The 14,917-nt window shown below is 50.8% G+C and overlaps 1 protein-coding gene across 1 annotated transcript in view; it reads left to right on the top strand.

Moving 5' to 3' along the window:
• The window catches only part of GYPC (glycophorin C (Gerbich blood group)), a 42,606-nt gene extending 29,876 nt beyond the window's left edge, over positions 1–12,730 (top strand). Inside the window, exons 2-3 of the mRNA XM_040474784.1 lie at positions 11,012–11,071; positions 12,023–12,730. Of these exons, the coding sequence (XP_040330718.1) occupies positions 11,012–11,071; positions 12,023–12,222 (260 nt within the window). The 3' untranslated portion in view covers positions 12,223–12,730. The remainder of the gene's footprint in view (positions 1–11,011; positions 11,072–12,022) is intronic.
• Positions 12,731–14,917: the final 2,187 nt, after the last annotated feature.

Here is a 14,917-nt window from a genome sequence, read left to right as displayed (position 1 = left end):
CTGTGCAGGACTAGGCCCAGAGGGGCTGGGTGTGAACCATCTTCAAAGCAGCCCACTCCCAAGAGCCCTGTCCAGGCCGCACAGGGGGTTGCTGAAGGGTCAGTCAGCTTGAGGCCCCCCAGGGTCAGGGGCAGTGCAGTGTGGACACACTTGCCTCAGTTCTCCCCAAAGGCTATCACTCTGTCCTCAGAAAGAGCCTGCCCAGCCTAGGGCTCCCCCCACCAAGACCAAGTAACCAGTGTCACCCATGAGGGTGAAAAATGGTTTCCCTTAGCCTCACATCCCTTTACCACTGCAGCTCTGAGGGGCTGAGCTCAGAACTGGTGGGGAGAGAGGAATTAAGGAGAGCAGGCCAGGCCCCCTTTCTCACTGTGGTATGAACACTTACCACGAGATCTACTCCCTTAACAAATGGTCTAGTGTACCATGCATTATAACTGACCGTGGGCACAATGTCCGAGGACACATCTCTAGAGCATCCTGCCTTCCTGTTCCGAAACTATGCTCACTGATCCGCAAGCCCCCATTTCCCCCCAGGCCCTGGCCCCCGCCATTCCCTGCTTGGATTCTATGAATTGGACTCTTTCAGATTCCTCACATAAGTGGAATCATGTAGCATCTGTGTTTCTATGACTTGCTTATTTCACTTAGGAGCTTTAAAATAGATGTGAGACCCTAGCTTTTGTTTCTGACTGGTCTTTTTTCCAGAAGGGACTGGAAAGTTATAGAATCTGCCCACAATGCAGTCCCAGGTTAAGAGCAGCCACATAGAGCCTGTTCTGACAACTCACAGGAAGGACATAAGCTGCGTCCCCATTATAGGGCCCCATTCCTTTTTCTGCCTGCCTCTCCTGCATCACAGAACCCTCCTTCTCCCGAGGTGTCTGCTCAACTCAGGGCCTCCCTGCTGCAGCCATGACCTGGAGACCAGAATAAAAATTACATTGTGAATGAGTGGTTGCTTTGAATACCCATGTGCTTAACAGGGTGAGAGAATGTGTAAACTTGCTAACAAAGCATTGCCGTAGCCCATATGTATCTCATTTTCTACCCAAAACAATGGGAAGTGGTGGCGACAGCCCCATGCCAGCTCACGAAACTCTCCTGGACACATCAGGCCACAAGACAAACGCCAGATGGAGGGCTGTGTCCTGAGGCCAAGGAGCCACCCAGCTCAGGTGGAAAGAGGAGGAATCCAGGACTGAGTTGATAACCCCAAGAGGTTGTGGACACAGTGTAAGCGTTGTGGTTAAGGAGGCTGTAGAGTGATGGAAGAACAAGACAGCCATAGCCGGAATGAGCATTCAAGGTCATTTTCAACCCAAAGCTACTGTGATCCCAGCAACTGATGAGTACATGCTCACTGCATGCCCACAATAGATGATTTTAACTCCTCCAACACCCTCCCCGCAGGCACTTTGAAAGACAAGATATTCTGTGACCTTGAGGCCCAGTCCTAACAATCCTGAGGTTCTAATGTTTGGCTTTCAGGGACTACAAGGATCTTTCCAGGTTGAGCTCTCTGACACCCACACAGCTAAGTGCACCTCTCTGCAAGGCAAGCTAGAAGCCATTATTCCAGACGCTAAACTCTACTACTTCTTTATAAGTAGGAGAATAGACACAGCCTGCAAAAGTATAAGGGCAAAATCATTGATGGAAGATTCATTGTGCTTGAGAAAAAGAAGCAAGAGATATGGATGAGTGTGAAGTGACTGACAATGGCCACAAGGATAAGAAAAAAGGAAGAGATGCAGGAAAGAGGAGGCCAAGAGGGGAAACTGAGTCTGTGCATTTCCATTATAAGGTCCCTTCCCCTGAGACTGAAATTAAAGGGACAACTGAGGCCTCCCTTCAGAGAATCTTGTCCAGAGGGCTCTAACCAGTCCAGGAGGTGAGAGGGACCCTTCCAGGGTCTTTAAGAAGATACTTAAATCTGAGGATCCTTGGGAGCCCAGCTGAGTAGGACACCCACAATGACTCAAGGAGCTCCAGAAAAGCAAAACCTGGGCTCGAGCAGCCACAGATGGCTAAAATCCAGGCTCTGACCCATTTCCGGAGAGGGCCAGAGCTTGCCTCCATTTCCATCTGCAGAAACAAGGGTGTCTGTGAGCACTTTGGGACTCAAGCCACATCTGGAACTCCCCCATCTACAACTGCAGCCCAGGGAAAAGGCAGGGTGAGCTATGGGTGTCGAATGCACTTGCACTTGTCCCCGGCATGCATCTCTTTATTGGAAGGGAAAGTGTCAACACGGAGCTGTCCCTGACCAGGTCAGGCAAAGGGTATGTGAGAACAAGACTCAGATATTCGGGAAAGTGCAACCATAGTTGCACTGGGGTGGGGCGGGGGAGACCATAGCGGGGGATTCAGGGGGAACTTCATGGACTTTCCAGTCTGAGGCTTTGAAGACTCTGTGATGAGAGCCAGTTCTGAAGATCCACTCCCATTTCTTGACCTGAAAAGTAACATGTTTGTTGGAGGTGATTTGGAAAGTACAGAAACTGCATGTTAGAAGAAAGCAACACTACCCCAACCCCCCCACCACCCAAAAGCCACCACCTCAACATGCTATTTCCTTTTATTCTTTTATCCAAGAATTTTTTTTAATATTTAACATAATTTATATTTACAGGGTCCTGCTTTTTTTTCCTTTAAATCACACTGTAAGCATTTCCTCCTGTCACTGAGAATTTCCACACATCACTTCAATAACTGCATACTATTCTATCACATAAGTGTATTGGAATTTACATAACCAATTCCCTAATGTGGAACATTTAGATGGTTCTCTCTCTTTTGTTTTCCATTTTACACCAAGTTGCAGTATACTTTTCTGAGCATGAATTTTTGTTTCCTTTTCAGGTTATGTCTCTAAGGCCCAATGCTAGAAATGAGGTTTTTGATGCTCAGGGTGACACATTTACCAAATAGCATATGAGAGAGTTAAAGGTGCCGTTTTTGGAAATCGCACTTGGAGGCCATTTTGGCATTACTGACAACAGTCAGAATGGTGACAATGGTGTTAACAACAGTGAGAATCACACTGCTGCCCTGTGCTGGCCACTGCACTCTCCAGGATGGTCCCGTGTGGTCTAAGTGGGAGTTCAGTCGTGCTGTGGGATGGCCTCTTGCTCTGGACCTCACTCCCTCATCTGTTCACTCTCGCACCTGGCTGACTCAGCCAGTGTAGGCAGGCAGGCAGGCCCCCACCCCGAGCCCAGCAGGTGGAGGCATCCTGCACCCTCATTCTCCCCCAGTCTGGACAGAGCTGGGGCTGGAAATAGGTGTATCTAGGGCCTTCTAGGGCTTCTGCTGACTGGAGCTCAGAGCTGGAAAGCCAAGCAAATGCTGATTGGGATACACTGTCCCCTCTTGGCTCCCCAAAATGTCCCCAAGCACCCATTTCCTTTGCCACTCTGGTGCCCCAGACACCTTTCTTTGGAGAAGCGCTTCCCTGGTGTGTCATCAGATCAGAGCCCAGGGATACTGAAAGAAATCAGCAGAGGTTACTTTTCCTTCCAGGGGATAGCTGAGACTTTTGGAGTTTCCAAAGAACGAGGCAGAGGAGACTACAGTCTCCTGATCAGGCATTCATCGGAGGCCAGTGCACCTACCAGACGCTGGCACAGGGCCTTCTGTCCTGTCTCCCAGCTCCAGTCACTGGGGGCAGGCAAAGGAGCCAGCGCAGGGGACAAGTCCGCAGAGTAACCACTGTACCAGGTCTCAAACTACATCCGCTGGTCCTCAAAGAAAGCACACAAAGCTCAGATTTGTGGCCTGGGCAGCTGTGACTGTGTCTTCTTGTCTTCATCACTAAGAAAGTACGACTCACCCCCCATACTTTCATTTACTGGAGCCTGTTATCACCTCCTTGCAAACAAGAGCTGTGTGATAGCACTGGAACTGGGCACGTGACCTATAAGCCAGTCTCACCGTCATGAGCTCAGGGGTCCTCACAGGGCCAGCGGCATCAACAGCACATGGGAACATGTTGAGAAATGCAGATTCTGGGGGCCACACTAGGTGTCAAAATCTGGGGTGAGTGCAGGGATCTGTGGTGTCACAAAGCACCCAGGAAATCGTGAGGCACACTCAGATTGAGACCCCACACCTTGCCGGCAGCCCCCACTAACCCTATCAGGAGCAGGTTTCACTCCCTACTTTACAGAAGTGGTAAGGAGGCTCCAAGAGGTGAGCTAACTTGCCTGAGAAGTTCTGCCTCCCGCAAAAGCACAGGAAGAGGGCCCTGCATCTCACATACGATGACCAGGTACCACAGCAGTTATGCCCACACAGAAGTCCTGGCCACTCCACTGCGAAGTTCCCCTCCATGCTCTTCTCTCACCACTGCACCCAGGTCTCCCTGCTGGCCTGTCATCCCACCATCTGAGCAGACCAGTCTTGGGGGGGGTTTCCTCCTCCAGGAAGCCCTTCCTTAAACTACCCTTTCTGAACTTACCCACAGATGCATTTCTCTCAGTCTGTCACACAGCAAGCTCCCTAAAGGCAAGGGCCTGGACTCAAGTAGAGAGCTTGCTGCTGTAAAAGTAGGTGCTAGAGACATTTTGCTGAGGAAAGAAAGAACAAACAAAAGCATGAGCAAAATCAAAACCACTGTCACAGAATCTGGGAGTCCTGCGGCCCAGAGTCTGATGGGTGAGTGCCCTCTGTGACACCCCCCAGGCATATCTTTATTGCTTGTTTTGACACCTTACGACACAGACAGTGTCAGCAGTCCCTTTTCACATAAATGTCATGCGTCCTCAACCAAGTCCTGAGCTCCCTGTGGGCACGTGCCATTGGGGCTGGGTGAATGCCATACACAGCCAACATGGCTGCCGTGCGAGAGACATGGACAGACAATGTGTAATTGTCGCTTTGTCACACTTCCATCCTGAGACCAACTCTTCCCCAGTTGTAGCTTCAGTGTTACAGCTTTTCAGGCTGTGATTACAACAAATCATCCAAGAAAAGGAAATATGATTGACCTGTTTCTCACCAAAAAAGAAAAGGCAGTTCATAAACTTCAGCCGTCAACTGCTTTCTGCTTGACTGGCATGAGGACTTGGAGGCATGAATCTAGTGCAGGAAGAAGAAACCCCAGTGGGAGCCAAGGAGAACTTTCTGCAGCCACAAAGTTTCCTGTCCCTCCCCCAGTCTCTGGCCTCATCCTGAACCCAAATCAGACTCACACAAAGTCACGGCCAGGGGAGAGCAGCTCTTCTAACCAGATCCGTAGTTTCCTTGAAATAGAAGTCTGGGTGAGTGGCATGGAACTTGGCAAACTGTAGGTGGTGGTGTGGCAGCCTCTGCACTGCTGTCCTTGACACAGTTGTCATGGGAGGAACTCTCCAAGGACTCCATGACTTCCCCTTCATGGTTTTAAAGCTGAAACAATCTTCCTCTTTCCAGAACACATAGGCCGCCTAGTCTGAAGGCATTCTCCCCCTTGACTGGAAGGAACTCACTCTCCCAGAGTCCTCTGCCCCAGTTGGGCAAGAGAAGCAGGGAGCAGGCATTTCTTCCATAACCTTGAGGCGCCAGGAAAACCATCCAAGGTGGGCAGTAGGTGGGAAGATAACACCTCTAGGGGAAGAAGAGTGCCCTTGGCACAGCTTCATCAGAAAACACCAAAGAAGGGAGATTCTGGACTTGTTTCCCTGGGGCCAGCACCTGACCTCTGCTCTCTGTCAACATCTGGGAAGCACCCCCAACCCCCAGCCCCCAGGGTCCAGCTGCGGCTAAAGTCCTGTGTCCTGTTGGCCGTGCCCAAGCTGCCAGCCAGAACCGGGAACATCACCTTCAATGAGGGGCAGCACCTGTGTGCCCCGCTGCCTTTGACCAGAAGACAGGCGGCCGGCCACCCTGTGGACCGTATGGAGGGTCGACAGCCCTTGGCTGCAGCCAGATTGCAGACTGCACAGGAGAAAGCCATTCCCAGCACTTCGGAGGGTGCACACTCTGGTTCTGGAGAATCCTCCGATTGAACACAGGCTCTGCCCTTGGTTGGCTGTGAGTTTCGCCCCATTATTTGACCTCTTTGGCACGCATGTCATTTTCTGTAACTTAGAGAAAGGGAAGGAAGTTCCCTTTTGCAGGCCTGCTGCAGGATGAAATGAGGGGACTTCCGTGGAGACCGTGCCCAGTGCCCAGTGCCTGTGCCGGCTGAGTGGCCTTCCTCCTCCACACCCTCTCAAGACTAAACCCCCAGGACACGTGGCCTCATCCCCATCATGAGGGAATGTTCCTCCTGCTCACCACTCCACCCCTGCCCCCACAGGAGGGCAACTTCCCTGAACAGTGTAGGGCAGTAACAGCTCTTCCCTTTCCTCTCCCCCAAGAGACCCACCAGCTCAGCTCACAGGAAGCATCTGTTATCCCTGCACTTGGCTCATGGCCCAGGCCCTGGCCTTGTGGCGAGGACTCTGGCTGGCCACACTGGGGTTCAGAAGCCCGGAGCTGTCATACACCATGGCCACCTTCCCGCCTTGGCCCACGTCAGCTTTTGTCAGAGTGAAGCTGTGTTTTCTTCACCATCTGCCTGCTCAGAGTTGGGCTCCCTTGAGCCCAATGCTGCAGGACTAGGGATTTGGTTTTTTCCCTTTTATGGTGCTGTGGTCTAAGTCATGGCCTCTGAAGAGTATGGTGAATGCATTTGGTGTGTGTGCCCAAATGAAACCAAAGCCCCACCAAACAGTATTTACCCTGGCTGAATGATAGAGCCTAATGCTTTCTGAGCTCTCCTCTCTCTCTCCCTCTCTCTCTCTCATTCTCTCTCTCTCTCTCCCTCTCCCCTCTCTATTTCTCTCTCTCTAGTTAGGACCCACCAGTGGGTTGGGATTTACTGTTTGACAAACCCTGCCTTAAATAAGTTTTATGTCACAGTCGTATCTCCCAGAGAGAGACTCATTCTCTGTTTCCTGGAACCTCCTCTGTGCCGACGGTGATCCTGGGAACACAGAGACACTCAGCACCCAGATGTTGATTTACTGTCCACCAGGCCCGTCCTAGGAATCCATGACCAGTGCCCATCCTCTGCATGGACTCCAAACATTTGCGAGTGGGTCGCTTAGGTGATTGGCACTGAATTATGTGCAAACCAGAGTAGTAATGAGGATGAGATCAAAAAAGTGGAGACAGGATGTGAGGACCATCTGGCTGCCACCTGTGTGACAGCAACCCATTGATGGCCCGGGTTGATTCAGCAAAACTGCCTGGCTAGGCGGGCATCCCCTTCTTCCCTCACTGCTCCCTGTGCGTCCCTCCGAAAGCTGCACACTCTGTTGAAGACGATGACCTTCCCCGATAGAGGAGGACTGCTCCTCAGTCAAGGGCATATGAGTGGCTGCACTGTCTTGCTAGAATCTCCAAACAAGGTCTCAAGGTCCATTTGTAGGAGAGCATAGGCTCGTCAAGCTTCCAAGAGCAGATACACCCAAATGAGGTGTTGCACATGGCAGTCTGCTTTTCTTTAAAAAAAAAAAAAATGATGACAACTTAGTAAATACCTATTCTGAGCTATGTGCCATGTAGGTCTTGTCTACACAACATACATAAAATATCATTATCATGCATATCTTTTCTAATCCCAACCACAGGGTGGGTATGGTTAATCTTGTTTTACATACACAGAAACTAAAGCCAGTCAGTGTTAAATATTTTGCTGGATGCACTACTGTGAAACTGGTCGAGCCAAGATTTGAACCCAAAGCTTGTCTTCACAATGATGTGGACAGCGCAAAGGGCAGTTTGATTCTCAGTTCCTCCAAAGGGGCTAGGTTTCAAATAACATCCAACAACTGTTCTTGGGTGCCAGGTACACAGCCCGATGCTGGGCATAGAACTGTGAGCAGGGCTAATGTGGTTCTGGGGTTTGTAGAGCTTTCTCTCTGGCGAGGGCATTGCAGTCTTAAAGGGAGCCAAGAAAGAAAACCACAAGGTACCTGGGATCTCTGTGAAAAGGTTGAGGTCTCCAATGCCTGTCCAATCTGAGGGCTACACAGTTACTTTTTTCTGATCTCGGACCCACACCTAGCCATAAATAACACCTACCTCTGCCATAAATGCACTCCCTAAGGCTTCCCATAAATCCCTCTGCCCCAAGTCCTGAACTCAGAATGATGCCATCTCCAATCACATACTCACCCTTCAACCCCAGCTAGGGGTGGGCTTTTATTCCAGGGTCCTTATCTGCTTGCACACTAGCCCATCAACTTCCTTGAGCAGGATGGAGCTCATTCCAGCTACTCTTCCAAATATCCCTTATCATCACCACTGGCTACAGCGACCCAGGACAAGGGAGCATAGCCGATGAGCATTCTAACTCCATCTCCAGAGTCAAGAGATGAAAACATAGGCTTCACGAGCCTCAGTGTCATGGATGGTGAACAGACATTTAGAGGGAAAGTGAGAGCTACAGAGAGGTGAGCATTGTTGTGGGTGCTGAGCTCTCTGCCTACAACACTTATACTCCTGTCTGTGCAGCAAACTCCTATTCATCCTTCAAAGGCCAATCCTAACAACTTCCCTCGGAGAAGCCTTCTCATACACCAGCAGTTCTCAGCACAGAGCATGCATCAGAACCACCTAGAGGCCTATCACCACAGATTGTGAGATCCAGGTCCTTGTTTCTGATACAGCAGGTCTGAGATGGGGCCCAACAATTTGCATTTCTAGCAGGCTTGTAGGAAATACTGTTGGTCCCAGGAGTACACTTTGAGAACCACTTCTCACACCATCTCCATCCTCCCAGACAGGCCTGAGCTTCCTAAGCTGTGCCAGTTCTGAGCTCTATAGCCGTTCCGGTCATGCTGAAGTGTCACCTCCCTGGGATCAATCACATTGTGCAAATTCAGCTCCACACACCCAGAGGGGTAGGGCATGGAGATGAGGCATGCCTGCCCACCTTGCTCCCGGGCACACATGAGCTCAGAGGGAGCCCTGTTGACCCCTCAGAGACCTCAGATCCCTCCTGTCCCCACCCCACTGGCCTGCAGGGAGAGCTCCCAGTGTTCCAGTATATAGGTTTGGGTGCAAGGTCCCTAAACACAAGCTAAGAAATTCACCCCAAGTGGTTCAAGCCAAATACCTCATCTAGCACTTAAGCAGTACTGGGCAGTGCCAGGCAGGGTTCAGCACACTGACCCAGAGCAGCCTGGGCTTGACTTGGTTGACCTCTGACTCTCTTTCAGCTATAAGATCCAGGGAATATAGTAACACTTTTCTGGCACTCAGATTCCAAATCTGTAAGATGGGAATAATAGTAACTTCTACCAAATGGGACGGCCATGGGGGCCAAGCCCGGTAAATGCTGAGGATGGCACCTGTCACAGGCTAAGCTGTTGCTAGGTGTTTTTCAAAGAGGAAGAACCAGAAATCCCTTCTAACCCTGACTGGGTTGGACACACTGGCCTAAGAAATGCTGGTCTTCAACCTGGAAAATCCCAAGTGGCAATTCTAGGTATTTGAACTTCTATGGCCATCCATGCCAACTTCAGGAGGGGGCCGTTCTTTATTCTTCTTGAACTCTGAAGTTCTTGGTGATTGAATAAGGTCCGCAGTGCCAGCATCTGAATCCATTCACTCATATATGCCTGCATTTATGGATGCAGTCATGCATTCAGCAGATGGTTATTGAGGACCTACTATGTGCTACATGCTGAAATCCAGGCTGTTGTTTTCCACCCTGAATCGCAGAGTCAGATGCCACTTGCACTTCCTGCCCTTCCTGCCTCAGTTCTCAGTACCGTGAAGCACTTAGAAGGCTGAACTGAGCTCTCCTCCTGCCTCCCCCTCCCTCCCCTTCCCTGACTCCTGCTGTGTGCTTGCTCTGTCTCTTTGCTGACTTGAAGGACCTCTTTTACCCTCTTGACCACCTCCAAACTCTGGGCGGGCTCTCCTCCTCCTCTGCCTCCAGCCTGGAGCCTTCCCTTTACTCACCACACTCTCCTTCCTCGCACCATGGCCAGTCCCTTCTCAGAAAGAGGCATCTGGAAGCTGGGGAGAATGACCTCATCCCACTATAATTAAAGTGATTATCTGAGCAGAAAGGACTATTACGAAGTAGCCTTCTCTGCTTTAATATGCGTAGCCATTATAATTGAAACATGGGATTTCCATGTTAACACTGAGATTTCTGTGGTCTAATAAATCCTTCTCCTCACTCATCTCCCAGAGGAGAGAGGAGACACTCTGTAAAGCAGCTGGAGGTGATGTACATCTTCCTATTCCAATTGAGATGCTAGCCCTGTGGCCAGACCAACCAGTCAGTAACTCTGAGAGTGCCCCAGTGCGGCCCTTCCCACAAGAGAGCCAATCAGAGACCACAGAGGGGACTTGGGGAGGACCCACCAGACAGGAGCCCTCCTGGGAGGGTGGCTTCAACAGAGAAAGGAGAAAGTTGCCCCCCCAGATGCGGGAGTGTGGGCTGACTGTCCTGCCAGTGTGACCCTGGACATGTTACTCCCTCACAATCAGGGTCCCACCTGTGAAATAGGCTAGTAATACCATCCACCTCATGGGACTGCTGGGAAGACCACATGATATGATGGGTGAGAGGCAACTGAACCAACACCTGGCATGTTTGGACCCTCCACGTGTGGGGACACTTCACAAATGGTCTGTTTTTACCATTATTGTGAGAAAGCTGAGGCCCAAAGGCAGATGCTGCTGGTACCGGGCACATGACTGCCTACCTTCATGCGCACTACTGAGCTAGCCTACCTAACGTGTCTACCGAGCACCTGCCCAATGCAAGGAGTCCGCCCCTCACCCCACTCAGAGACGCGGGAACCAGGTCAGCCTCCACTGTGGTTCCCACGTCCTCTCCAGACTGGTCAGCGACCAGGAAGAGCCAGAAGCCTGTCCACACACACACCGCCCTCTGTCCACTCGGCCCATTCACAATGCCGTGCACCTGTGAGTGGGGGGGGGGGGGGGCGGTGCAGACACACTGCTGAGCATGGGAGGATTTCCTCTCCCCACTTAGGTTCTTCTCTTCTGTTCACAGAAATGGTCGACTCTGACCACATTTTCATGACGTTGGGTGTGAACATCGCCATCATTGCAGGTGAGCTGTCCTGGGCCTCCAAGCAGGAGAATCAGAGGGAGTGCCCAGGGGAGAATCCACCCAAGGCTTCAGAGCAAATGCCTGAATGAGGGTGAGGTTGCATGAGGGGCCATGCCTAAGCCCATCTAAAACTCACTGGTGTCCCCTCACCCCGTCACTCCCAGGCCCTGAGTGACCTGGCCCCTACCGCCCAGCCTCCCAGCTTCACCTCCCAACCGCTCCTGAGTCCAAACAGAAATGAGGGGCTGACTGCTGTTCACACTCCACGCCTTTACTGGGTGTCCTGCAGAACCCCCTCCCTCTCCAGTCCTCTGCTCGGCTGCCCCTGCTCCTCTGGCAAACCCATGCAGCCTTCACCTCCAGAGAGCATGCCAGAGCTAAGGTAGGGTGATGAACAGTGAGCCACACTCTCCCCAACCTGTCCCAAGTGCTTCCCATGGCCCTGTCTTGTTCCTCCTAAGAGTGCACAAGGCAGGGCGGCCACCAGGGCCCAGCCTTCAGGGCACTTTCCTAGATTTAGTACCAAGCCTCACACCCTGGGGAACTTCTCAGTTGAGATCATTCTGGATTTAAAACTGCAAGTCCTGAGGCCATGAACCTCTCAGTTTTAGGTAAACTCATGTAGTTGATTCTGCAGGGTATACACAGAAGTCTGTCTTCCTCAGTAGACTGAGTGGCCCTGAGCAAGGGTCAGTGCTGGAATTCTATCCCAACCTCAGTCTGTGCCAGTCTGAGTGGAAGGAGGGGGAAAGAGGGAGGTCGGAGTAACTCAGATGGGTGTGGATAAGGGTGAGCACATGCCAGGCAGGAAGGAGAAGGGCAGGAATGAGCCAGCCTGTCTGGGGTTGGTGCTGACTGTAGCAGTGTCTATCCTGGCACAAGCCCTATGAGTCCTGACCCCAATCCCAGGCGCCTGCCCCAGACAGAGCCATGCATTTGTTCCCTCTACAGGCGTAATTGCAGCGATAGCCATCATCCTGATCTGCCTGCTTGTCATCACTCTACGCTACTTGTATGGGCACAAGGGCACCTACCACACCAATGAGGCCAAGGGCACGGAGTTTGCCGAAAGTGCAGACGCAGCCCTGCAGGATGACCTCTCCCTCCAGGACACAGGTGGGGACAGCAGCAGAAAGGAGTACTTTATCTGAGGGGCACCGGGTCCCCTCTCCCCCAATGCCTTCTTCACGAGAAAAGATACACCCCACAGCCCCACCCTGCTACCTGGACCACCAGGCAGACCATGAGAGCACCCATCTCATCCCAAGATATGCACCTGACCTGAGAACTCTGGGTGCCGGCCTGGGGACAGGAAAGAAAGAAGGAGGAACTGAGCCAGGAGAGGCCTGTCCCAGGCACCCAGGGATGCAGTGGTCACCCAGGAGGCCCACCTTTGCTCTGCCAGAGGGAGAAAATCTGGGTCCTCCTGGGCAGTGTGGTTTGTCATCAGCATGGTGTGAAAGTCCTTGCTGGGTGGGTGGGCCTGAGGGCTGGGGAAGCAAGGAAGTGAGTCATCTGTAAGCTGACTGGGGATAATGGCATCAAATGTCAGTCCTTGACATTTGGGGGGAACAGCAGGTGCCAGCGCTAAAAGGCACCTTTGTCTCCCATCGATCCAGTTCTAAATGATTGGAAATAAATTTGAAATGTAACCAAGCATTCAGAGTCAAACAGCATTACTGTAATTGTCTGGGGAAAGATCACCACCACCCAGGCCTTGCTTTTCACCAGTGTGACATTGTGTTCTCCACTACAGTCTGCGTGTGTGAGGCTGGGACCGTCCACTTCTGGCCCCATTGGCCTGTCCTCAGCATAGACAGTTCAGAGGGCTTCTGGGCCTCCCAGGAGAGGAGGGCCCAGTGACCAGCATTCTTTTCCCCACAAAAGTACCAGCTTCATGAAACAAATGTAAACGTGGAATGTTCCTCAAGAAATAGGTTGCCCTGGCTGTGAGGACACTGGCTGAAGTGATGGTTTTCTAAGGCACAGTATTAGAGAAATCAGCCCCATTAAATAACTATGCGTGAACCCATCCTTCCCCTAATGACCATGGCTGGAGCACAGACTGCAGAATGTCATTGTCTTGGGTTTGGGCCCTGGATCCTCCTTTCCTGATCCTAGGTCCTCAGTCAACTTGCTTGACCTTTCTGGCTTCAATGTTCTCATCCCTCAAGTGGACATGGCTCCATGGTAGTGTTGAGGAGGAAAAAGTTTTCTTCTATGTTTCAAGGTCCTTCTGGCTGGTCTAAGGATCAAGTTGACATGAGACAGATTGGCCACAAAAATCACATTTAATTTTGTATGTCCTGGGAATCCACATAAACATGGGATTCCAAAGGCAGGCAAAATGAGATATATATGTCCCCTGAACTAAGGGGAAGGAGGTAGGGGTCTGGGACTTCAAAGGGAAGGAAGGCGAATCACTGGAAGGTGAAAAAGGGTAATTATTTGGTAAACAAATGTGTACGGGGGCCCCTCAGAAACAATGGGACAGGGAGAGGAATTTTAACAAAGATACTTTGCTAAACTCCTCCTTTTACTTCCTCTGGATAATATAATTGTGATGATAGCTCCATTCCTGGAGTAGGTCCTCTATCTAAATTCTTAGAGATAGTTGGGGGAAGGTCAGAGTTTCTTCCTTGGTGTTTTGGGCACCAATTACTTTCAGCTCAAAATAATCTGCATGGCGAAGTGACCCATCCAGAGGGACTTCTTCTGAAACCCTCTAGTACCAAGCATCAGGGTTGATGGTGGGAACAGATGCATCAGGTGCTCAGTGCTGTCTTCTGATGTCAATTACTAGTGCTGCATAGGTAGTGCATATGTATTGGTTAATGAAACTTCCTCATTGTACCACTTCTAAACGTTTCCTGAGGAGGAGTAACTGTCACTTAAACTGATGGGGACATCTGGGTGGTTCAGTCAGTTGAGCGTCCGATTTCAGCTCAGGTCAGGATCTCATAGCTCACGAGTTCGAGCCCCATGTCAGGCTCACTGCTGTAGGTGTGGAGCCTGCTTCAGAACTTCTGTCTCTCTCTCTCTTTGCCCCCCCCTCCTCTCTCTCTCTCTCTCTCTCTCTCCCTCAAAAATAAATAAACATTTTATGGGGCACTTAGATGGCTTAGTCAGTTAAGCATCCAACTTCGGCTCAGGTCATGATCTCACAGTTTGTGAGTTCAAGCCCCACATTGGGCTCTGTGCTGACAGCTCAGAGCTTGGAGTCTGCTTCAGATGCTGTGTGTCTCTCTCTGCCCCTTTTCTGCTCATGCTCTGTCTCTCTCTGTCTGAAGAATAAATAAATAAATAAATAAATAAATAAATAAAAACATTTTTAAAAGATAAAATGAACAACAGGGAGAGAAGATGAACTTACTAACCATCCTCTTTCATAAGTGTCTTTCTAGACTCCCCGCAACTCAGCAGTCACTCAGAGACCAGCAGGTCCAAGTTTAAGCCTGCAGCCTGGGCTTCCCTGAACTCCCTACAACTCAGGTTTCTTGAGTCTGCACCATCTATGCCCGGGAGTCAGCAAAAAGGTCCCCCATCACTCTCCCTAGGGGATAACAGGATCCAAGCCCTGCCAGGAGTGGCCACCAAGCAAAAGAGCTGGAAGTTATAGGGTTGACATGGGAACAGGGGGGAGAAATAGAAGGAAAGGAACTGGTGATCTTCAAACGGTGAGACCTTCCGTGGAGTAACCCAAGTTCGCTGCCCCACCACTTTTTCATCTGTAAAACCAAGGGTTTGACTACATCCATGTGTCCCAAAGTGTGATCTATAAAATACCAGCCTGGAAAAATGGTGATAAACAGCCCAAACAAAAAGGGTGTTCCATGTGCAAATAGA

The sequence above is a fragment of the Herpailurus yagouaroundi genome, unplaced genomic scaffold (genome assembly GCF_014898765.1).
Source record: "Herpailurus yagouaroundi ecotype Mexico unplaced genomic scaffold, PumYag 140, whole genome shotgun sequence".
Lineage (NCBI taxonomy): Eukaryota > Metazoa > Chordata > Mammalia > Carnivora > Felidae > Herpailurus > Herpailurus yagouaroundi.
The sequence above is the reverse complement of the archived record's forward strand: the minus strand, read 5'-3'. Positions and strand labels throughout refer to the sequence as shown.